General features: G+C 40.2%; 1 protein-coding gene across 1 annotated transcript; it reads right to left on the reverse strand.

Moving 5' to 3' along the window:
- Nucleotides 1-8,395: 8,395 nt before the first annotated feature.
- Nucleotides 8,396-25,242, reverse strand: LOC119420797 (zinc finger protein 2 homolog). Its single transcript, XM_037688223.1, has 4 exons — nucleotides 25,122-25,242; nucleotides 20,474-20,821; nucleotides 9,648-10,059; nucleotides 8,396-9,467 (listed from the first exon to the last, which is right to left on the reverse strand). Exons 1-4 carry the CDS (start codon nucleotides 25,240-25,242, stop codon nucleotides 8,528-8,530), a joined length of 1,821 nt encoding a protein of 606 aa, XP_037544151.1. The 3' UTR covers nucleotides 8,396-8,527.

Below are 25,242 nucleotides of genomic sequence, written 5' to 3' on the forward strand. Positions count from 1 at the left end.
AGTTGAACACAATCTTCTCCACCAGTTGCTGCTTTCATCTGGTCAGCTGAGCTGCTGGTTGGAAGATCTCCATCTTCCACTTGGTGCTGATGAAGCTGAGAGAACAGAGGTTTCTCTTCATCATCCTCACTCTTCAGATGAACTGCTGTGAAGGAGAACCTGGTGTCATCAGTCTCCTCCTTCACACAGAGCTGCTCTACATCCAGACTGGTCCACAGTTCCTCCTCTTCCTCTTTTATGTTGAGGGTCTCTGGGTCCTTCTGGTCCACACCAGAACTCCATTCTTCAGGAGCTTCTTCTTTAATCAGCACCGGCTGCTGAACATCTGCAGGAAACATTGAAACACATGAAACACAAAGCTGTTTTTTTGTTTTAAATACGATTTTCTCTCATTTGTTCTTCTCAATTTGTATGCATCCTTTACGATTGTCTATTGTGACCTTTGTTGACTAATGTTGTCATCATTCTTTGTTACAATCAGGTCTTTCTTGTAAATGAGTCATCAAGGCTCAATGAAACTAACCTGTATAAATAAAGGTTGAATGAATGAACAATAAAGGGCAGCTACAACTTTATATTCACACAAACATCACTGGTGTTTTCACTGAGTTCAATGATCAGATCAAAACAACATCTAATGCTGGACGTCAGAAAAATGTCCTGAAACTAAATCCATAATAGAGAGAGGTCCTAATGACCGACTCTCAGAAGATGGTAAAAAAATGTAGATTTCAATTGATTCTTTTAAGGAACAAATTAAACCTGCTGCAAAACTTTTCCAAACTTCTCATTCAACCCTTATTTATACAGGTTAGTCTCATTGAGCCTCGAAGATTCATTTACAAGAGAACTGTTTTAAACAAAGAACACAGATGAGTACAAACAACAATAGACAACCATAAAAGCATATAAAATAAAAAGTAAATAAAATAAAATTAGATTAAAAGAAAACAAAAACAGTTACATTATGAAGCAATGTAAAATACTAAAAACAGGAACATATTTGCAATGTGTTTTTTTTGCCATGAACTTAACAGTTGTTTTAAATCCCTTAGAGAGGTCAAAGTTGACAACTTCAAATCTTTCTGCAAGGTGTTCCAGGTCACCAGAGCAGAGTAAGAGAAGGCCCTGTTACCAAGTTCGGTGCGCACTGAGGGGACACTGCAGGTAATTATGTCTTGAGAGTGCAAGTGTAGCTGCACTGACAAAGTGACATGTAGGAGGAGAAATAAATCATTTGTAATTATTGCTGTCATAACTATTTAATGTGCTACAGTAAATGTCACTGATATTTATTTTCCACTTTGACTGCGTGTTAATAAAGTTAGTGGTGAAAAATTACAATTTGATAACTCCTTTTAATCAATTAGACAAATTTTTCATTCATTCAACCTTTATTTAGACAGGTAAATCCCATTGAGCCTCAAGGACTCTTTTACAAGAGAGACCTGATTTCAACAAAGAATGATGACAACAGCGACAACAATAGACAGCCACAAAAAGGCATACAGATTTTTTTATATTTTTTTTACAAATAAGATGGCAAAAGAAGTAACAAAAAACTGCTAGATTCTAAGGCAAATGTAGAAAACTAAAAATAGGAACATGTCTGCATTGGTCCCTGCCAGGAGTCCAACAGATTCTTAAAGCCACTTGGAGAGGTCAAGGTTGAGAGCTTCAAATCTTTTTGTAAGATATTCCAGGAAACAGGAGCGGAATAGGAGAAGGCCCTTTTGCCTATTTCAGTCCGCACTGAGGGAACACTGCAGGTAATAATGTCTTGAGAGCGCACTCTGTAGCTGCACTCACGCAGAGACATGTAGGAGGAGATGTATGAAGGCAGCAGACCAAGAAGTGATTTAAAGATGCAAATGTACCAATGGGAGAGTCTGTGTGAAGTTAATGATGTCCAGTTAATCAGTAAATACAGGGTGCAGTGGTGGGTACGATAATCACAGCCAGTTATGAATCTTAGTGCACCATGATAGACAGCATCCAACATCTGCAGGGTTCTTGTAGGAGCGTTCATGTAAATAATGTCATCGTAGTCAGTGGAGGGGAGGAATGTTGCAGTTACAAGGTGTTTAGCATTCAGGGTTAGACAGGATCTGTTTCTAAAAAAGAAACCCAGTTTAACTTTCAGTTTCTTTACTAGGTTTTCCACATGGAGCTTAAAAGAGAGAGAGATGCGTGTCGACCAAGATACCCAAATATTTATAGGAATCAACAAACTCAATCGGGACACCATTTGTGGATGAAATCTGAGGAAGAACTGCTGGGACCAACTTCCTGTTTGAAAAAAAAGCATCCCTTTGGTTTTGTCGGCATTTAGGACAAGTTTGAGGCGGAACAAATCAGACTGGATGATGTCATATAACCTTGGCTAAAATGCAGAGTTTTGAGATTGGTCGATAGTTGTTCAGTGAGGTGGGGTCTCCTCCCTTCAGCAAAGGAAGAACAAAGACTGTTTTCCAAGCATCTGGAATGGAGTTTTGGCTTATGGAGAGATTGAAGATGTGGGTCACAGGGACTGTGATGATATGAGCAGCCAGCCTTAAGAAATAAGGTGGAAGTTCATCTGGACCTGCAGATTTTTTAGGATCAAGACCTTTCAACAGTTTATTTACCTCACCGACTGAGAATGGAGAAAAAGAGAAGCTGTGATTAACTGAGGATTGACTTGTAGGAGGGATATGAATTGTAGAAGTTTGGTTATTAAGTGAAGTGGCTGATTTTCCATTAGTAACTGTGTGCTGTTTTAAACCCTGAAACAGGAACTGCATTTCAATTGTTTTCCTCCATTGTGTTGTATTACTGTGTAAGGTACTCCCAGAAGATGAATGAAACTCGACTTCAGCCAGAAGTTGTGAGTAGTCGTGCACCACAGCAACAAATCAGTGAAAATATCATTTCTATAAATAAATCTGCTTTTGAAGTACATTTGGTGTGGTTGTGACGCATGCATTGTTCTGTAATGCATTCCTAAATGTACGTGTTTATTTACTTTTAGTTTGAATAAAACAGCTCACCAAGTTTCACATTCTTTATTTTAATAATTAAGGTAGCACTCTGTTTAATCTCCAATTCTGAGAAATAGTTTCATTGTAATGCATCTTTACACTGCAAATAAATAAAACCTAGGTGTAGTGATTGTTCTTTGGCAACTTACCAATCTAGTGTTTTATTGACATGTACAAAACATAAAAACATGCATGTTGCTGTATGGTTCCTGCTCACTGGTGGGACTGATAAAGTTCAAAGTTAAAGCCTATTATTAGGAATTCAAAACAGTTGAAATTGAATATCATATGAGAACTGTGGGTGATTTGTCTTTTCATCAAAATGACTTCTACATTCAACTTATCAAATAGTGGGCTACAGCATAAATACCAGATCAAAAAACACTCATTAACAAGGAATAACGGAGGCCAGTGTAGTATCTAACTTTAAAGTTATTCTCAAAGCGGTTTTCATTCTGATTTTGCGGGTAAAAAATGCTTTGGGCGGGTGGGGAGAATTTGGGTGGATTTGGAGTCAGATCGGCGGTTTTTGAGTTACGTTCACAACAAAGAAATGGTGAGGCGGCACAATAAATTATGCTAGTTTTAGGCATACACATTTTTTTTCATTCAACCTTTATTTATACAGTATATATATATATATATATATATATATATATATATATATATATATATATATTTATACACATACATACATACACACACACACATATATATATATATATATATATTTATTTATTTATACACATACATACATACATATATATATACATACACATACATATATATATATACAATTGTGCGGGTTTTTGTGTGATGTGGCGGTTTTTAACAGATTTTTATGCTGGAAAACCTCGACCATCTGGCAACACTGCCAGTTACCGTGATAGACAGCATCCAACATCAGCAAGGTGCTTGCAGGAGCATTCATGTACATTCATCGTTACATCCACACTAAAATTAAGCTCAAGTAAACTAAAGTAAATTGCACCATGATAACAGCCTTTTTGGATCCATCAACAAGGTTCTGGTTGGATTTTATGAGATAAAAGTGCGATCATGATCCACACGGTCCTCCACAGATGCCAAGTCACTTAGCTACAAAAACTGCAGTTAACATCAAGATGAATGTATTCATACAAACCTAATGTGTGCAGACGATCTCTAGGGTTCAAAACAGCATCCAGGATTTTGTTTTGTTGCATTTTTTCCTTTATACGAGACCTTTCCTCTTCATAATCTGGGCCCGTTATGTCCAGAAACTCCCGACATTTATTGTGCCGCTACTTCCAGTCGTCGCCTCTACATCTGTTAGCTTTCCTTGATCTAAAGTTTCCTATAACAGTCACTGATCCGAACTCAATAAGCTGGATTTACTGTAAACGTTACAGAAACTTTATAAATCGCTGAAGAGCGCAGACGATCTGTCTGAGGCTAAAGCTAAGGCTAAAAAAAAAAAAAAAAAAAAAGACGAAGTAGCGCTTGAGTCGAAGCTCGATTCGTTTAGTCTGAGTCACGTGATCACAGACTTTTTCCAAATCTTTATTTAGAACTTTACTTCAAATACAACAATTAAAAAAAATACACACTAAATAACATTGAACATAAAAAAAGAAGAAAAAAGGAAGCAAACAATAATAATAATAAATAAATAAAATATAAAGAAACAATTGTGCGTTACAAAGTTAAGTTGTATTCATTAGATATTTTTTGTTTTTATAGCCTTTTTGTTAATCGAGTCTGAGATTGAGTCAAGAAACTGTTTTACATCCATTACAAAGAGATCAAAAAATGGTTTCTTATGCATTATTTAACTTTTATGGATATGGAACTTAGCAAGAAACAAGATCAGATTGATACTAAATACGTGAGAAGAGTCTTTCGTCTTGAAATCTAGCATACCAAACAGAACATTTTCAAAATAGAGAAGGAAACCTGGTTGGATATTATTGGATATCAGAGCAACAATGTCCTTCCAAAAGTTCGGTGAGTATGTTCATTTCCAAAAAAGATGAACAGATGTTTCTGGATAAATCTTGCAGAATGAACAGGAAAGATCAATATCAGCTTTATATTTATGAAGAAAGTGTTTGGTTGGATAAAATTTATTTATTAATTTAAAATAAACTTCTTTGACTTTTATTAGTGAGAAAAAAAATTGTGGGAGAGACCAAACTTTTTTCCAATTAAGATTCTGCACAAAGGTGTTCCAATAGGAAACACAAGATGGGGATGAAACCAGATTTTCTTGAAATAAAGAACAGATTTTGGAATTGACGCCTTTTAATTGAGTTGAGAAACAGAGCTTACCAACAACAGACTGCTTAGGGTCAGGAGGACTCATAGACTGGATAGAAGAGAAGTCAACATCTTTAAACAACATGAGCAAACCAGATGGGATAGCATCAAAGACAATACTATATTCTCTTGGAGCGACAGGAACCTTGCACAGAGGTAGAGTCTTGCTTACTAAAGCAGAAGGACTGTCCCGTCTGGCCTATACTGCCCAGTCTCTTTATGTTGATAAATCAGTTTGTAAATCTGTCGACAGATTGCTCTCCGACTTCTTAAGGAAAAACAAAACACATTACAGGGCCATATATGGCCTATAATTGCCCATTCCTGGTTGGCAGGCCAGACAAAGAGCGATCCAGAAGATTTATATGGACAGGAAAAAACAAGAAACTCAGTGTCCCTTGCCCAGACGTGGGTTACCGGGGCCCCACCCTGGAGCCAGGTCTGGGGGAGGGGCTCGTCTGCGAGCGCCTGGTGACCGGGTCTCTGCCCATGGGGCCCGGTCGGGAACAGCCAGAAGCAACATGGGTTTGCATTCCTGTGGACCCACCACCTGCAGGAAGGGCCATAAAAGTCAGGTGCATGATGCTATTGGGCAGTGGCCGAATGCGGGGACTTTGGTGCTATGACTTTGGCTTACCAAAGCTGGCTCTTGGGACATGGAACATGATCTCTCTGGTGGGGAAGGAGCCTGAGCTTGTGAGCGAGGTTGAGAGATACCGACTAGATACAGTTGGGCTCACCTCGCCGCACAGCATGGGCTCTGGAACCGATCTCCTTGAGAGGGGATGAACCTTATTCCACTCTGGAGTTGCCCATGGTGAGAGGTGTCGAGCTGGTGTGGGTCTACTTGTAGCCCCCTGACTTGGTGCCTGTGTGTTGGAGTTTTCCCCGGTAGATGAGAGGGTGGTTTCCCTTCGCCTTTTGGTGGGGGGGACGGGCTCTGACTGTTGTTTGTGCCTACGCGCTGAACGGCAGTTCAGAGTATCCGGCCTTCTTGGAGTCTTTGGCAGGGGTACTGGAAGGTGCGCCAGCTGGGGACTCCTTTATTCTGCTGGGGGACTTCAATGCCCACGTGGGTAATGACAGTGTGACCTGGAAGGGCGTGATTGGGAGGAACGGCCTCTCTGATCTGAACCCGAGCGGTGTTCTCTTGTTGGACTTCTGTGTTAGTCATAGTTTGTCCATCACGAACACCATGTTCGAACATAAAGGAGTCCATAAGTGCACTTGGCACCAGGATGCCCTAGGTTGTAGATCGATGATTGACTTCATAGTTGTGTCATCTGATTTACGACCGCTTGTTTTGGACACTCGGGTGAAGAGAGGAGCTGAGCTGTCAAGTGATCACCACCTGGTAGTGAGTTGGAGCAGATGGTATGGGGAAGATGCCAGACAGACCTGGTAGACCCAAACGTGTAGTGAGGGTTTGCTGGGAACGCCTGGCAGAAGAACCCGTCAGAGAGATTTTATAGACAGGAGGTCCTGGAGCTAGCAACCTGGTGCTCAGAGAAAAACCTGGCTCTGAATATCAAAAAAACAAGGAGGTAATTATTGATTTCAGGAAGCACAACACCAACCTAGACCCACTTTACATCAATGGCGAGTGCGTGGAGAGGGTTCACACTTTCAGATTTCTTGGTGTCCATATCTCTGCTGACCTCAACTGGAAAGAGAACACCACAGCGGTCATCAAGAAGGCTCAGCAGAGACTACAATTCTTAAGAGTACTTAAGAAGGACAACCTGAACACCAAATTTCTGTTGACCTTCTACCGTTCGTCCATCAAGAGCCTTCTGACATACTGTATTTCTGTATGGTACGGCAGCTGCACCCTGGCTGACAGGGAGAGGCTTCAGAGAGTAGTCAAGACAGCACAAAAGATAATTGGCTGCCCTCTCCCCTCCCTGATGGACATTTACACATCTCACTGCCTCAACAGAGCAGAAAGCATAATCAAGGACTGTTCACACCTGGGTTTTGAACTGTTTGACTTGTTGCCTTCAGGGAAGCGCTACAGGCGCATCAGAACAAGAACCAACAAATTCAAGGTTTTTTCCCAAAAGCCATTACCACACTGAACTCACGTATGCACTGATTTAATAATCTAACCTCCCAACCCCCTGGACTTCTATTGTGCAATACTACTGACACTTCATACTCTCAATCTCTTAACTGCCTCACTAATATCCATAATGTGTAATAAAATTGTGAAATACTTGCATTTTTTACTTTCATAGTGCTATTATATCTATATTGCGTTACTTTTTAAAAATATTTTTAGTGTTTTTCTTAAGCACTGAAAAAAGGAGTGACTCTTAATATCATTGTACTTGTGTATAATGACAATAAAGGCATTCTGATTCTGGTTCTCCGAGAGATCTTCAACTCACACCTCCAGGAGAGCTATAATCGCATCCCAGCTGAAGTGCAGGACATTGAGTCCGAGTGGGCCATGTTCTGCGCCTCACTTGATGAGGTAGCTGCCTTGAGCTGTGGCCACAAGGTTGTCAGTGCTTCTCGCGGTGGCCATCCACGAACTCGGTGGTGGACACCTCGGGTCAGGGAGGCTGTCAAGCTGAAGAACGCATCCTATCGGGCCTTGTTGGCCTGTGGGACTCTGGAGGTAGCTGAGGAGTACCAGAGTGCCAAGCGGACTGCGTGTAAAAATAAAAAAGACACTTGATATCAGGATTATTAAAAAAATACACCAATGGCTTGCCCCAGTGAGTTTCAAGTACCTCAGTTCATGACTTACTTGGTTTGCCATACTGGCACTTCTCATTGCTCTTCATTGACAGTGATAATTAGGATCACAAAGTTTTTCCACACAGTTGACCTGAAATAAACATGCAGGTCTTCAAGCTCTTCTGTTTCATCTGAAGAAAATATTCATGCTTTGCTTTGGTGTGGAGAACTTCAGATAGTATGTTCTTCTACTTATCATAGCAATTAAGAAAATGTAGTTAAATAAACTGTCTGTCTACTTGTAGAGGAAAGAGGTGATTGCCTGTGAACAACATTCTTTTCATTTTCATCTCTGTACCTGTCCCAAACACACAATCTGTGACAGTCTGGTACAAATATATGTGCCATTAAACCTCTAACATAAACAGATAAATGCTGTTAAAAAAAAATCTAGTTACAGAAAACAATTATTCAAACAATTTTTACAAAATACCTTAGCTGTTCAGTTTCGAGTTTGAGTGAACTCAAGTGTCTTTAGAAATTGTTTTAATATTTAAAATTGAACTGTTTTCTCCTCCTGTGTGGATTCTCATGTGTCTGTTTAAATTTGACTTGTGCCCAAATGTTAGTCCACAAAAATCACAAGCAAATGGTTTCTGTCCTGTGTGGATTCTCATGTGCGAGTTTAAAGTTGACTTTTCTCTAAACTTTTGTCCACAAACATCACAAGCAAATGTTTTTTGTCCTGTGTGGATTCTCATGTGTCTGTTTAAAGTTGACTTGTCTGTAAACTTTTGTCCACAAACATCACATGCAAATGGTTTCTGCCCTGTATGGATTCTCATGTGTATGTTTAAAGTTGACTTATCTCTAAACCTTTGTCCACAAACATCACAAGAAAATGGTTTCTGTCCTGTGTGGATTCTCATGTGTTTGTTTAAATGTGACTTTTGTCCAAACGTTTGTTCACAAACATCACAAGCAAATGTTTTATGTCCTGTGTGGATTCTCATATGTCTATTTAAATGCGACTTGTGTCCAAACCTTTGTCCACAAACATCACAAGGAAATGGTTTCTGTCCGGTGTGGATTCTCATGTGCATGTTTAAATGTGACTTTTGTCCAAACCTTTGTTCACAAACATCACAAGCAAATGGTTTTTGTCCTGTGTGGATTCTTATGTGTCTGTTTAAATGTGACTTGTGTCCAAACCTTTGTCCACAAACCTCACAAGCAAATGGTTTTTGTCCGGTGTGGCTTCTCATGTGTGTGTTTAAATTTGACTTGTGTCCAAACCTGTGTCCACAAACATTACAAGCAAATGGTTTCTGTCCTGTGTGGATTCTCACATGTATGTTTAAAGTTGACTTATCTCTAAACTTATGTCCACAGACATTACAAGGAAATGGTTTCAGTCCCGTGTGGATTCTCATATGTCTGCTTAAATATGACTTGTGTCCAAATCTTTGTTCACAAACATCACAACTAAATGATTTGTGTCTTGGTGGGATTTGTTTGTTTGAGCCTCCAGTTTTTTTCACTCTAAAACATTTCTCATTGAACAAACAACTTGAGGATTTTATTCTTGAATGACCCATCTTGTTTCTCTGGACATATGGATTGTGGAGAAATTGTTTCTCACACTCAGAGAAGCTGCAAGATTTGTTGACAATGTTTACACTTGACTCAGGAGCCCTGCTCTCCGTCCAGTCTTTGTCACTGTCTTCAGGTTCGGATCCAGAGTCTGACGAGTCTTTCAGCTGAGAATCAGGATCATTCACATCCTCATCATCCACACTGTCTTCAGTCTCTGAAGAGCTGGAATCATCTTCATTAGTATTTAGGGCTGGGTTCCTGGTAGTTTTTGCTCCTCCACAGTCTTCTCCAACAGTTAATGCATTCATCTGGTCAGCTGAGCTTCTGGGTGGAAGATGTACTGTATCTTCTACTTGGTGCTGATGAAGCTTCATATGGAGGAGCTCTGGGTCTTTCTGGTCCACATCAGACCTCCATTCTTCAGAAGTTTCTTCTACAATCAGCATCATCTGCTGAACATCTGTAGGGAATAGTGAAACACAAACGTTAAGGACAGTTGAAACTTGATATTCACACAAACATCACTTGTTGAGTTCACTGATCACCTCAAAACAACATCTAATGCTGAACGTCAGAAAAACCTCCTGAAACAAATTTAGTGAGATAGACATCCTGACTGGCTATAAGAAGATAGTAAAACAAATACAAGTGCTGGTCATAAAATTAGAATATCATGAAAAATTTGATGTATTTCAGTAATTCCATTCAAAAAGTGAAACTTGTATATTCTATTCATTCATTACACACAGACTCTCTCTGTCATGAAGGGTTGCAAACCATGGTTTAGGTTAAAAAAAACTCTTGTTGCAGTCCACTAAAGTCCACACACAGCTGGTTCTTAACGATTTCAACATTAGCTAATCCTTCCATTAATTGCTCAATTTGTTTTGTTATGTTAGTTAACTGTGACAGCTTGCGTGCCTGGATTTGTTTAGCTTTACATTGCTCTGCAGCCTTCTCTGTCATTTTTACTGTCCGTTTTTCTATATTTTCATCCATGTAGTACAACCAGTAAAAACAGCAACAAAGAGCAGTCTTTATCCAACAACAGGGTTCCACCTGAGCTGTCCAGTCACAACTTGCCTCCAGTAATTTTCCATTCACCTTGCACAGCAGATCACCAGAAAACTTTTACTCACGGATGGGCAGTCACTGTTATCCAAATCACCGAGATATCTGGTAAAGTTTCCAGTACTCCTTCGTCGAGTCAGGCAGTTCCACTTTTCCTGGGCTTGTGAAGTGCCAGTTTTTTGACTAAACGTAGGTTTCCAATGATTGAAGCCAATGCTTCAATGCAAGCTTGATGCTCTGAGGCGTCTCCTAATCCTTAACACCATGCATAAAAATTCCACAGAGTTCTTAGTCAAACACTTTACTTCTGTTGATAAAAAGCAAAACTTGTACAAAATTAAAGAGAAGGAACTACAGAAACATAGCGTGAGGTCAAAAAACTGTATGGCTTGACTCTGCTCCACCTGACTGACGATTTCCTGACTAACTCCCTGCCAAATAAACCCCACTCATCTCAATACAGGTAATCATCAAAACTAGGGATGCACGATATTATTGGCATGGTATCAGCCAATATTAGCGTTAAAGTTCAATATCGGACATCGGCCATTCCACTAAAATAACTCGTCAATATAAGAGGCGCTGTTTTTGCCTGCAGCGGCAGCACAACTCGATGACATTGCAGCACAATGTGATGACGTCGCAGCGGCAGCACAACGCGATGACGACACACGCGACTACCTGATCTCACGGCGGAGAGGAAAATTCAAAATGTCGGCAGTGTGGAAGTTTTATTTTTCGTTGGTGAGGATGTCAGATTCCGAAGATTTATGGACTAGGTTGAGCCTCGCTACATCGTCCTCAGTCAGAGATATTTTTCCGACGCAACGTTACCCGTGTTACAAGCCGTCATTTCTGACGTCATCGAGAAGCTAATAGCCAATAGCATAACTTGTTGGGTGAGTTTTACCACAGACATTTGGACGTCCTGTTAGCCCTGTTAGCATGATTAGTCTTACAGCACAATGGATAGACAAAAACTTTTTAACTTAAAAAGGCTGTCCTTTATGCACATGAGTGCAGAGGATCCCACACTGCAGCTAGAAACCTGGAACAAGCCTCCACAAGTTCATAAGTGACTAATGTTAATAAATAACATTCAACACTTTTCATTTAATATAAGTTAAAGTGCTATGCATATCATATGGCTGTTACTGAATATATGTCACCATCTCTTACAGCTGTTGCACAATTTTTGCAGCAAATAAGCCTCAATAAGTTGATCTGACAAAGGAACATATATAAACTATCGATATTGGCATCGGTTATCAGCCAAATAAGTTTTAACATATCGGCATATCGGATATCGGACAAACATCTAATATCGTGCATCCCTAATCAAAACACCTAATTTTACACTGTTACTGGAAAATATATAACTTAAAATCTCTAATAAATCTTATATTGTTTTATCTATTTATCTTTTAAAAAAATTAACTAAATATCACACCTATATCTTTATCATTTTAAATGAATCTCAGTGTACCACCTATGAACTCAAAACTATAGTTAGATTTGTTAACCATTATAAACTGCATTTAGGCTCCAACAGATATATTCCAAATGTTTATTTCTTTTAATGATGATTATAACTGACAACTAATGAAAACCCCAAATTCAGTATCTAAAAAAATTAGAATATTGTGAAAAGGATCAATATTGACGACACCTGGTGCCACACTCTAATCAGCTAATTAACTCAAAATACCTGCAAGGTTCTCTCAGTCCAGTTCTGTAGGCTACACAATCATGGGGAAGACTGCTGACTTGACAGTTGTCCAAAAGACAACCAGTGACCATTTGCACAAGGAGGGCAAGAAGCAAAAGTCATTGTATATTGTTTTATGTGTTACCTGTTGCTCTGTCTGTACAGCACTTTGATTGGCCTTGTCACTGTTTTAAGTGCTCTATAAATAAAATGGTATGGTATTGCTAAAAAGGTTGACTGTTCACAGAGCTCTGTGTCCAAGCACATTCATAGAGGCAAAGGGAAGGAAATGATGTGGTAGAAAAAAATAGAGTACAAGTAATAGGGAAAACCGCACCCTGCAGAGGATGGTGAAACATAAAACATTCCAAAATGTGGGGGAGATTCACAAAGAATGGACTGAAGCTGGAGTCAGTGCTTCAAGAACCACCATGCACAAATGTATGCAAGACATGGGTTTCAGCTGTCATATTCCTTGTGTCAAGCCACTCTTGAACAAGAGACAGCCTCAGAGGCATCTCGCCTGGGCTAAAGACAAATAGGACTGGACTTCTGCTGAGTGGCCCAAAGTTATGTTCTCTGATGAAAAAAAATTTAAATTTCCTTGGGAAATCAAGGTCCCAGAGTCTGAAAAAAGAGAGGAGAGGCACATAATCTATGTTGCTTGAGGTCCAGTGTCAAGTTTCCACAGTCAGTGATGGTTTGGGGTACCATGTCATCTGCAGGTGTTGGTCCACTGTTTTCTGAGGTCCAAGGTCAACAAAGCCATCTACCAGGAAGTTTTAGAGCACTACATGCTTCCTGCTGCTGACCAACTTTATAGAGATCCAGATTTCATTTTCCAACAGAACTTGGCACCTGCACACAGTGCCAATGCTACCAGTACCTGGTTTAAGGACCATGGTATCCTTGTTCTTAATTGGCCAGCAAACTCGCCTGACCTTAACTTATAGAACATCTATGGGGTATTGTGAAGAAGATGCAATACGCCACACCCAACAATTCAGACAAACTGAAGGTCACTATCAGAGTAACCTGTGCTCTCATAACACCTGAGCAGTGCCACAGACTGATCGACTCCATGCCACACCATATCGCTGCAGTAATCCAGGCAAAAGAAGCCCCAACTAAGTATTGAGTGCTGTACATGCTCATACTTTTCATGTTCATACTTTTTACTTGGCCAACATTTCTAAAACTCCTTTTTATTTAATTGGTCTTAAGTAATATTCTAATTTTTCTGAGCTACTTAATTTGGGGTTTTCATTAGTTGTCAGTCATAATTAGGTCTGGGCCATATCATATCGTTCACAATAATACCAGTTTTAAAAAAAAAGCTTGCCCGCAAAAATAAATGATATCATGATAAGCTAATTTCATGACGTAATATGTCAGGGTGCCCCATCCCATTAACAGAACCGAGCGATACTTACCCAGTTTTCCCCCTACCATTATACAGGCGGGGTGCCCCACCCCGTCAACAGAACTGAGCACACCGCCTACCATACTGAACGTTCCCCTCCCACCCCCACTGACATATCACTAAGCTAGCGGCGCAAAATACAGGCTCTCTAGCTAAAAAGCCAAAGGCAGCACTCACATTGCCTCTTCCCAAAAGCTGAACGCCCCCCACCCCTGCTCAAAAACTGTTAGTACAAGCTGCGCTCAGACATGTCTCCGTCCTCCCCCATCAGCAAAAATCACAGATGAGATGAGCACCCCGCCATGGCAAGCTAATTAGGGGAAACACTGTTACCAATACTTTATTAATTCAAGACGGAAATTAAATGTTGTAACTCATCATCCTGGTTTCATTAAAGAGTTGTTATAGATGCTGATGGCTGTGGGCAGGAAGGATCTCTTCTAGCGGTCTGTCTTACAGCAGATCTGAAGAAGCCTCTGACTGAAGACACTTTTGTTGTATGACAGACTGATGAATGAAATGGAATCATTCCTGCAGGAATAGAGGAAGCTGAAACACCAACAAGAGTCAGGGTCAGCTGATCACCTTGTCAAGTTTTGGAAGTTATACCTCATTTAAAGGCAAGATATATTTTGTTGTATGTTACATTTATGCTCAACAGATCTTAAGCTTTCATTTTATTTAGTTATTTTGGGAAACTTCACCTGTACTTTAGTTTTTGTGGTGGATTTTGTTGGTCTATATTTTGTGCAGACTTTTTAAATCTAAATAACCGAAGGATCTTTTTTATTTTTATAATTGGAGACTGAATACTTTACTAAATAAAGTAATTTCAGTAAAATTAACTCTTGTTTTTATATATATATATATATATATATATATATATATATATATATATATATTACTGCAAAGCAAAATGTTAAGTTAATTTTGTCAAATGAATAACTTTAATTTCTGTTTTGTTTTTTGGTTCTACCATGAAATTTATCGTTATCGCCAGAATGCACTGAAATATCACAATATAATATTTGAGCCATATCGCCCACCCCTAGTTATAATCATAAACATTAAAAGAAATAAACATTTGAAAAATATCGGTCTGTGTGTAATGAAGGAATATAATATACAAGTTTCACTTTTTGAATGGAATTATTGAAATACAAACTTTTTCATGATATTCTAATTTTATGACCAGCACCTGTATAGCAGACATGTCAAGGTAAAGACCAGTCATATGTCATGTAAAATAGCCAGCAGCAGGTGTACAGCATGAAAAACTAAAACTACAAATACCATAATGCACTGGAACAGCCTGTGCAGCAATATGAGTTCAGCCTTTCAAGCCTGCTTCCCTACCCTTCTTTTTATTCTTTAATAGTTTTGTGCTGAAATTTAAGCTGAATACTTGAGAACCAAACAAAAAAATAACTTAAAAACAGGAGAGTTTGAGTTTTTGATAAAAAATAAAAAATAAAAGAACAGACTAAATACCAAGTTTTTAAGGTATATAGATAGTCCGGTAGACTCGGTTCAATCGGGGACTAAAATTAGGAACATTTGTTTATATTTTTAGCTGGTGCGGTTCGCATTCACACTGCACTGTCAATTGAGTCAACCTGCCCCCCCCCCCCCCCCCAACACCTGTGGTGGCGCTACGCCAAAAACTACTGAAGGAAACAACACGAAAACCTTTGAAGAATATCCTGATGCATGCTCAATTTGAAGAATACACTTTTTCTGCTTCTTCTGGAAATAAAAACAAAAATGGAGTGGCATCAAATTTTAGCAGTTTTAGGATTTCTGTTTTGTAATTTTTCAACAATGGACTCAGCATGAGGGCCAGATGAGGCAGAAGACCATGAAGAATGTTGTTTTTCCACACAAGGCGGCTGAGACGGCTCCGTATGAGGCATGAGAAATGCGCGTTTGTTTTGGTTGCATTTACACAGAATGCCCTGCGCTGTAGTCCACTTCCTGCTTCTGAAGCAGTCTCCGGTCTGCTTGCATTCACAATGCATTCAAACTGCACTAGAGTTCACTTCAACTGAACCGAGACCTAGACTTTTAGGCGGACCAGAGTTTGCTTTTTTGGTCTTCATCAGAGTTTGATTGCACATTCACACCTCCCCAAACAAACCGGACTTTCTAAGCAAACGGACTAGAGTTTGGTCAAAGCGGACTAAACAGGACTGGTGTGAATGCATTCTTATTGAGTCATGAAGACCTATCCCCCTGCATGCACAGAGCATGTGAGACTCGCGTGACTAGATCAGCTGATCTCCATGCAGAGCGGAGAAGTGGGCATGGCCAAGAGTGCAGCCGGAGGCAAAGAGCTGAAATTATGACATGCTATGCTCTTTAAGAGCCTTATAATGTAGAAATATTGTTTAGAATATTGCAACAGTGTGGGAGGGGTTTAAAATGCCTTCTGCTAAAAAAATAAAATAAAGGGAACGCCTAAACCAAATGATGCAACTCCAAATCAGTCACGCCTTTGTGGAATCAATGTCACCACTTAGGTAGTAATGCTTATTGTGAATCAATTTCACCTGCTACTGTGCAAATGGAACACACAACAGGTGGAATGAGAGTAGGGCTGAGTACCGAACCGAGGTTCTTTTATGGCACCGACTGAACTGCACCAGTCGGTGTATGTATTGAAACGTCACTCTTCTTTTGGTGTCAAGTTTCGGTATTGGCTGTAACGCGTCACGTGGTTTCAGCATGCAGGCAGGCAAAACACCAGACATATGACAAACAGACTACACCCAGATTACATCCAGAGCTGTATAGAGCTGCCGTACCTAATCTATGTATAATTACGTCTATGGTGATGCCCACAGATGGGTTCACGTGTGCAGCGCGTGTTGTCGAACGGCTTCGACAACACGCGCTGCAGAAAGTTGCTCCATGTTTTGCTGCGAGGAGAGAGGAGTTCAGCAGCCCCCCTCCTCTCAGCATTAAAGTCAGCCTGTGAGTAGAGCCTGAACGTCCTGATTCATTATCTCCACGACCGGACTCTTCATCAAAGAACTCCGAGGACGGCTCTGTGAGTTTCAGCTGGTGAGTTTAGGTTTGTCAACGTAACTGCAGCTTAACATGTACATCGCGGTGAAATAAACTATGATCCATGTAACGCTACCTTTAACATATTAGTGTGTAAATTTATTTTATCTACGTAGCTAGCTAAACTCAGAAGCTAACTAAAGATTGACAGTAACATAAATCTTAGCTTGTAAAACTGCTCGTCCATTGGATCAGCTGCTTAAACAGTTCACTAATGTTCACTGTTTATGTTCATGTTCTCCTCACATGAGGTTCTGACCCAGATGTGAGGAGGACAGACAAAAGAAAAGTGAGGTGGGGGCCACAGGACAATCAGACTTTGTTGTTAAAAATTTGCTGCTTTTTCTACAGTGGAGCTGCATGTTGGAGGTAAATTAAACTTTAAAGGATTTTGTTGACCAGTTAAACCTTTATCTCTCAGCCTAGATAATGTTTTTTGATCAATAATAACACAACCATGTTATTGTTGATGTTTTGTTCTAATGCCAATTAGGGAGATGATCAGAGCCCTAAACCCCAGAGAAGATTCAGGCAGAGACACAGAGGTGCAGAAGTCCGCATCATCCCTACCTCAGTGAATCCAGTGACCTGCTGGTGGGATGTGAGGGACAATGTCAAACTGGCAAGCAGGTATCTGTGTGTGCAACAATCATCATCCACAGCCTCGGAGTGAACATTTTCTACTGCTGGAGACACCATCAGCCAGGAGCATCTTGTTTGTGTCCAGAGAAAACAGACATATTGATGTTTCTGAAGAAAAACTGTTCAGTGAAAAGGTCCTCAGTGTGTAACAGTGAGCATTAGACACTGACGTGTCACTGGTTTGTAACTGGTCTTTTGAACTGGAAATTATTTGTTTATGTTTTTATGTTAAGAAAACTGCTTGGAATAGAAAAATACCAAAGTTAAAAAATAAAACTCACAATTTGTACTGTAATGTGTAACGTAATTTTATTCTTGTTAGAATTAATAGTAATTACAAAATTGGTACCGAAAAAAGAACCGTCCAGGAACCGACACCGAAGTGAAGGTACCGACACCGGTACCGATACTGATTTTTTTAGAAAGGTACCCAGCCCTAAATGAGAGACAATTAGAAAGACAACCCCTACAAAAGAGTGATTCTGCAGGTAGTGACCACAGGTCATTTCTCCGTTCTCGTCCTTTCTGGTTGAACTTTTAGTCACTTTTTCATTTTGTCAGTGCTGTCACACATAAGAGGCATCATGAGGAGTTTTTTTTACAGCCCACTGAAGTTGCTCAAGTAGTGCAGCTAATCCAAGATGGAACATCAATGCGAGTGGTGGCTAGAAGATTTGCTGTGTCTCTCAGCACAGTGTCCAGAGCATGGAATGGGTACCAGGAGACAGGCCAGTACACCAGGAGACATGGAGGGGGCCGTAGGAGGGCTACAACCCAGCAGCAGGACCGCTACCTCATCCTTTGTGCAAGGAGGAACAGGAGGTCCACTGCCAGGGCCCTACAAAATTACCTCCAGCAGGCCACTAATGTGCATGTTACCAATCAAACTGTCAGAAGGAGACTCCATGAGGGTGGTATGAGGGTCCAACATCCACATATAGGGCCTGTGCTTACAGACCAATACTGTGCAGGACAATTGGCGTTTTCTAGGGAACACCAAAATTGGCAGATTGGCCATTGGCGTCCTGTGCTCTTCACGGATGAAAGCAGTTTCACACTGAGCACATGTGACAGACGTGACAGAGTCTGAAAACACTGTAGAGAACGTTATGTTGCCTGCAACATCCTCCAGCATGACCAGTTTGGTGGTGGGTCAGTCATGGTGTGGGAAGGCATTTCTTTGGATGGCCACACAGCCCTCCATATACTAGCCAGAGGTGCCCTGACTGCCATAAGGTACCGGGATGAGAGCCTCAGACCCATTGTGAGACCATATGTTGTTGCAATGGGCCCTGGGTTCCTTCTTATACATGACAATGCTAGGCCTAATGTGGCTGAAGTGTGTCAGCAGTTCCTGCATGATGAGGGCATTGATGTTATGGACAGGCCTGCCCGCTCCCCAGACCTGAATCAAATTGAGCACATCTGGAACATCGTGTTTCGGTCAATCCACCAATGCCACATCACACTACAGACTGTTCAGGAGCTAACTGATGCTCTAATCCAGGTCTGGGAAGAGATCCTTCAGGAGAACAGGCTTTGGTTATCCCGTGTGAATGTGCCACATAAAAAGGAGACGTTGGGAGTAATTTATTTATTTATTACGTGTGGTCCCTAGGTAAAACTAATCCCATGTGAATAGGGCTTAAGCTGCTGTGTTTCTCCCGTGTTTACTTGTTGTGTTAAACATCTCGTCTTGGGCTGTGTTTGTGTTCAAGGAGGAGGGGCCGCATGGGAGAAAGAAGACAACAGGAGGATTTCCAAGCATAAAACTATAATTTTATATCGATTTAGTTTCAACTTATATCGCAAAAAAAAAAATTGTCAGTTTTAAAGTATGTAACTCAGAATTGAACCAAGGAGCCAGTCTCCTCTGATTGATTACTTTCTTTTTCAGCAGAGCAGCTTTATCAAGTGACGTTTGCAAAGAAGTTGTAAATTTATCAACCAGATGATCTAAGTCACTGCTCTGATGCATTACTCAGCAAGACGGAGGAAAACAATGATGGAAGAGAATCTTTAACTTTCCTTGCAGCGTTTTCTGATAAACAACTCCTAAATTAAATTTACTCTCAGTGACTGTGTTGTCGTTTAATGTAAACTCAAAAATTATTTAAAAAATGATCAGTCAGAACAGGAATTTGAGTCTGTCTTTCCCCGTCTCTACTGCTAAGGGAGCAGGGAGGAACAGATCAGATGAACAAATGTAGAATATCTGAGAAAATGCTTAGGTGGAAAAATTAGATTAAATCAATTTTAAAAAGAGAGAGTGGCTGAGCGCGGCTCACTCAGGTATAAAACAGACCCCCCCCCCTTCTCTTTCCGAGGCTCTCTGTCACAGCAGAGTAGAGACGTCTCGGTGCTCCTGATGGTCAGGCCACCAGGACTGGCTCAGTGACCGTAGCATCAGTCTGTCTGCTCTCTTCTGAGCGTTTAGACAGTTTGAACATTGCAAGAGTGTGGGAAGGGTTTATAAAGCCTTAAAATATATATAAATACTAAAATAAATATAACATCCCTACATTGCGGATTTTCATCTATTGCAGGGGCGTCTGGAACGTAACTCCGTCATAAGTGAGGGACTACTGTATGTTATTTTCTCGATTTAGGTGTACGCACAGTTTCAAAAGAAAATCCAAGCATGTCTTTGTACAAGAGGCACCAAATGAGCAAAATGATGTTTGATAGTTGTCAGCCCTGATGGGAACCTCTAAAATAATGGATCACTAGGTTTTTACTTGTATAGGGTAAAAAAGAAACATAAAATGTTCATATAGTAAAAAGGCACCAACATCTGCTGTTGTCACATTGTAAGCACATTAACACCGATTTATCATTTAGTAAGTTAAGATACAAACCCAAAGAACAGTTACCCAAAATGTTCCTAAAAAGCTAAGATTATTATCTTCTTAAAATCTGTAACTAAAATTTTAAAAACACTGACGATGATCCCAAAACACACACCTGATCTGTAGAGTTGAACACAATCTTCTCCACCAGTTGCTGCTTTCATCTGGTCAGCTGAGCTGCTGGTTGGAAGATCTCCATCTTCCACTTGGTGCTGATGAAGCTCAGAGAACAGAGGTTTCTCTTCATCATCCTCACTCTTCAGATGAACTGCAGTGAAGGAGAACCTGGTGTCTTCAGTCTCCTCCTTCACACTGAGCTGCTCCACATCCAGACTGGTCCTCAGTTCCTCCTCTTCCTCCTTTATGTTGAGGGTCTCTGGGTCCTTCTGGTCCACACCACAACTCCGTTCTTCAGGAGCTTCTTCTTTAATCAGCACCGTCTGATGAACATCTGCAGGGAACACTGAAACACATGAACAATAAGGACAGTTATAACTTTATATTCACACAAACATCACTGGTGTTATCACTGAGTTCACTGATCAGCTCAAGGGGTCAGAAAAATGTCATGAAACTAAATCCGTAAGAGACAGAGGTCCTTATGGCTGACTCCCAGAAGATGGTAAAACTTAAGAGATTTTAGTTGGTTCTTTAAGGAACAATAAAAACCTTCTTCTAAACTTCAAAACTGATCCAGTGTTTCCCCGTCATTATCCAAAGAAGGAAGGAGAACCAAGAAATCTGATCAGATGTATCAGTTCGGCCTCCCTGCACTGATGCAGACTTGAAGTAAAAATGTATTTATCTTTTGTCAAGAAACAGCAATGATCAAAACTTTACATACACTGACTGTTGGGTCCTTGAGACTCAATGAGACTAACCTGTATAAATAAAAGTTGAATGTAGTTTTAACGTTACATCCCCACTAAAATTCAGTTCAATGAAACTAAAGTAAATTGCACCAAGATAACAGTCCTTTTGAATCCATCCACACGGTTCTGGATGGATTTTAAAAGAGGTGAAAGTGCAACAGCACATCACGAGATCCTCAAAACTCAAGTCGATGCTAAGTCACTTAGCTACAAAAACTGCAGCTAACATCATCACATTAAATAAGATGAATGTATTTATACAAACCCAATGAGTGAAGACGATCTCTGGGGTTCAAAACAGCATCCGGGATTTTGTTTTGTTGCATTTTTTCTTTTAAACGAGACGTTCCTCTTCATAATCTCTGGGCCTGTTTTGTCCAGAAACTCCGACATATAACCGCGTCGTTGTTTAGCCTTATGTCTTCACAGCTGATCTGTTAGCTTTCGTTGATCTAAAGTTTCTTTTAACAGTTAATGAGGCGAACTCAATAAGTTGGGTTTACTGTAAACGTTACATAAACTTCGCTGGAGTAGAGACGATCCGTCTAAAGCTAAAGCTAAGCCTCATTAAAAACAACTAAGATCGCTGAGTCGGTGCTTGATTAGTTTAGTCTGAGTCACGCGATTAATGTTTTAAGGTTCGAGAGCTGGGCAGATTTTTGATGCTCTGATAAATTCCATATCCATAAAAGTAAAATAATCCATAGGAAACCGGTTTTTGATCTGAACTTAACTTTGTGACTCGCATTTATTTCTTTGTATTTTTTTTTATTAAAATTTTTAAATAATTGTTTGCTTTCTTTTTTTTTTGGGGGGGGTGTTGTTGGTGGTTTTTTTTGGGGGGTGTGTGGGTTTATGTATATGTTTAATGTTCTTTAATGTGTATTTTTTAGATTGTTGTATTTGAAGTAAAGTTCTAAATAAAGAAAAAAAAATTAAAAAAAGCTTTTGATGCTCTACCAAACTCCATGGTGCAGCTCTTCAAAGGAACCACCCACTGAGCAAGGAGACGTCTCAAATTTGGATCAAATTTGGTTAAATGGAAGAAAAAAAAAATTGCATAACAAATAAAGTTAAAAGAGGTATAATATAAAATTATTCAATTAATCCATCAATTCAACTTTACGTCGTAAGTTAGTGTGTGTAGAATTTTAAGGAAAAAGATTAATTAAGATTTAATTAATTAATTTAATTTAATTTAATTAATTAAGATTAATACAATTTGAAATAAGGCTATAACATAAATGTGGAAAAAGTGAAGCGCTGTAAATATTTTCCAGATGCATTGTATCCCACTGAGCACGGAGGCGTCTAAACAACGAAGTCCTTTCTGCACGTCTAAATTGGAGGTGCAGACTGTGACGCCAGAAGACGTCTTTTTCCGACGTCCAAAAGACGTCTAGTTTCGACGTCTAACGGACGTGTTAATATAGACGTCTTTTTCCGACGTCTAAATGACCTCCAAGTCTGACGTTATAGCGACGTACACATGCGGTCATGGTTAGACGTTCAAAAGTGGACCTTGTTTGCACGTCGGGGAAACGTCCAGAATTGGTCTTCAACCCAATATAGACATAATCTGGACGTCTAATGTTATTTTTTCCACCCACTAAGCAAGGAGACGTCTACACAACGTCTTTTTTAAGTCGTTTCTGCACGTCTAAATTGGGTCCCTCGGAGGTGCAGACTGTGACGCCAGAAGACGTCTTTTTCCGACGTCTAAAAGACGTCGTTTCGACGGCTATGGGACATTGCAATATAGACGTCTTTTTCCGACGTCTAGTTTCGACGTTTAACTGACGTGTTAATATAGACGTCTTTTCCACGTCAACTAACTATATTTATTATTTTAAATAGGCTCTTATTATATTTAACTTGTTTTAGTCACTTAAAAAATGCTGCTTCTATGCTATGCATATGAAAAGTACTTTAAAACTGCGACTGAAGTTGGGAAGTAGTTCATTTGACCACCAGCAGGAAACATGGTCCTAGAAACAGTTGGATTAGAGTTTACAAATCACTCCTTAAATTTTTCATTTATTTTCTTTATTTAACACAATTTAAAGGATTAACAGAACAATAGCGTAACACTGGTGGCAAAAACAAAACTTAAAAAAAAAGTCCACCTTCAGTACCTTTTTAAAAAAAAAAACCTAGAATTAACAGGGAGCTTATCAACTGGTGGCAAAACACAATGTACACAAACAAATCTATAAAAATACACAGCTCACATAGCTTTGGTCTGTACTTAACATAAAAAAAAAAAAATAATAACATGCCTTCATTTCATTTTCGGATAGCTGAACTAGCAACACTAGAAATAAAAGCTATATAAAATTACAGTCCCCTCACCACAATTACCGTACGCAACTTTTTTTAAAGTGTGCTGGTCATAACATTTTGAATAAAGTTGATTTATTTCAGTAATTTTATTCAAAAAGTGACACTTGTACTCAGTCATTACACACAGACTGATATATTTCAAATATTTTAAAGTTGATGATTATAACTGACAACTACTGAATACCCTAAATTTAGTATCTCAGAAAATTAGAATATTACTTGAGATCAATTTAAATTAAATAAATTTTTCTTTTACGCAAGCGTGCACATGAGTTTGTTGGTGCGCGTTGGAGCTCATATTATTTATGGAAACTATAATCCTACCGGTCTGGAATATTTCCTTGTCCACACGATGCACTGAAGGTGCGACCACCAAATTTCAGAGCTCCCCCCGTGACTCTCGCTCCAAACGGATGGCTGGATCCCTGCGTCACTCGTCCCCCTTCAGTTCAGCACCTCGAGGGAAAAAGACACAGCCCAGACTCAATTCTTTGCTGTGCAGTTCGACCAGGGACTCCTCCGCAGTCTTCTGGGCACGAAACTGAGATCCAAGCTGGATAAACGCGGCGTCCAGCACTTTTCAAAGTTTTTTCAGCTCCGAGCGGTCTCGCTGCACGTTCGTTCACTCACCGCTACCTCCGTAACATTCACAAACTGTTATTAATCTGTTAGTTAGGATATGTATTTTAACAATAACTCTGAAACAATATTATACAAAATAAAATACATCCAATGCCTCAGTGCATTTCAATAAAATTTATGTATTTTTCAATAAATGTAAAAAAAAAAAAAAACATCCTGACTGTGAAGATAATCGGGTTATTACACTTGTCCTGGGTGCAAAAAGATGGAGGAGTTGAAAAGTTTGATCGTCACAGGGACTTGTGTCGGTCTGTGGAGCACCTCGGTGGTCTCAGTCTACGACTGAAGGTGCTGAGGTAAGAGTCCAGGTGTCATGCAGGGGTGAGACGTGTTGTTCAACATCTGGAGCAGTTTCCTCAGCATCCTCTGTCAGAGACTGCAGGTCCACTCCCAGAACTGAACCAGCTCTCTTCATGAGTTTATCTTTCTTCACCCTGCTGCCCCAGAACACCACAGAGTAGAAGAAGACACTGGAGACCACCGAGTGGTAAAACATCTGCAGCATGGTCCTGCAGATGTTAAAGGACCTGAGTCTCCTCAGAAGAAAAAGGTGACTCTGCCATTTCTCGTAGAGGGCGTTGGTGTTAGCTGTCCAGTCCAGTTCATTGTCTAGGTGGACCCCCAGGTACTTGTAGCAGTCCACAGTGTCCACCTTAGTACCCTTGATGTTGATATAGGGTTGGGGGGGCTGGTCTTCTTCCTGTAGTCCACCTTCAGCCCTTTAGTTTTTCCAACGTTGAGTTGCAGGTGGTTCCTGTCCACCACACCTCTGTATTCAGCTTCCTGGTCACCAGTGATGCAGCCCACAATGGCAGAGTCATCCAGAACTTCTGCAGATGCAGGATTGTGAGTTGTACCTGAAGTCCGAGGTGTAGAGGGTGAACAGAAACGGTGAGAGGACCGTGCCCTGAGGAGCCCCTGTGCTGCTCAGTCTGGTGTCTGAGGTGGTGCTCTGCAGCCTCACATACTGTGGCCGACCTGTGAGGTAGTCTCTGGTCCAGGTGACCAGCGAGTCCTTCACCTGCAT

This window comes from Nematolebias whitei, chromosome 14 (assembly GCF_014905685.2).
Source record: "Nematolebias whitei isolate Nwh7 chromosome 14, NemWhi1, whole genome shotgun sequence".
NCBI lineage: Eukaryota > Metazoa > Chordata > Actinopteri > Cyprinodontiformes > Rivulidae > Nematolebias > Nematolebias whitei.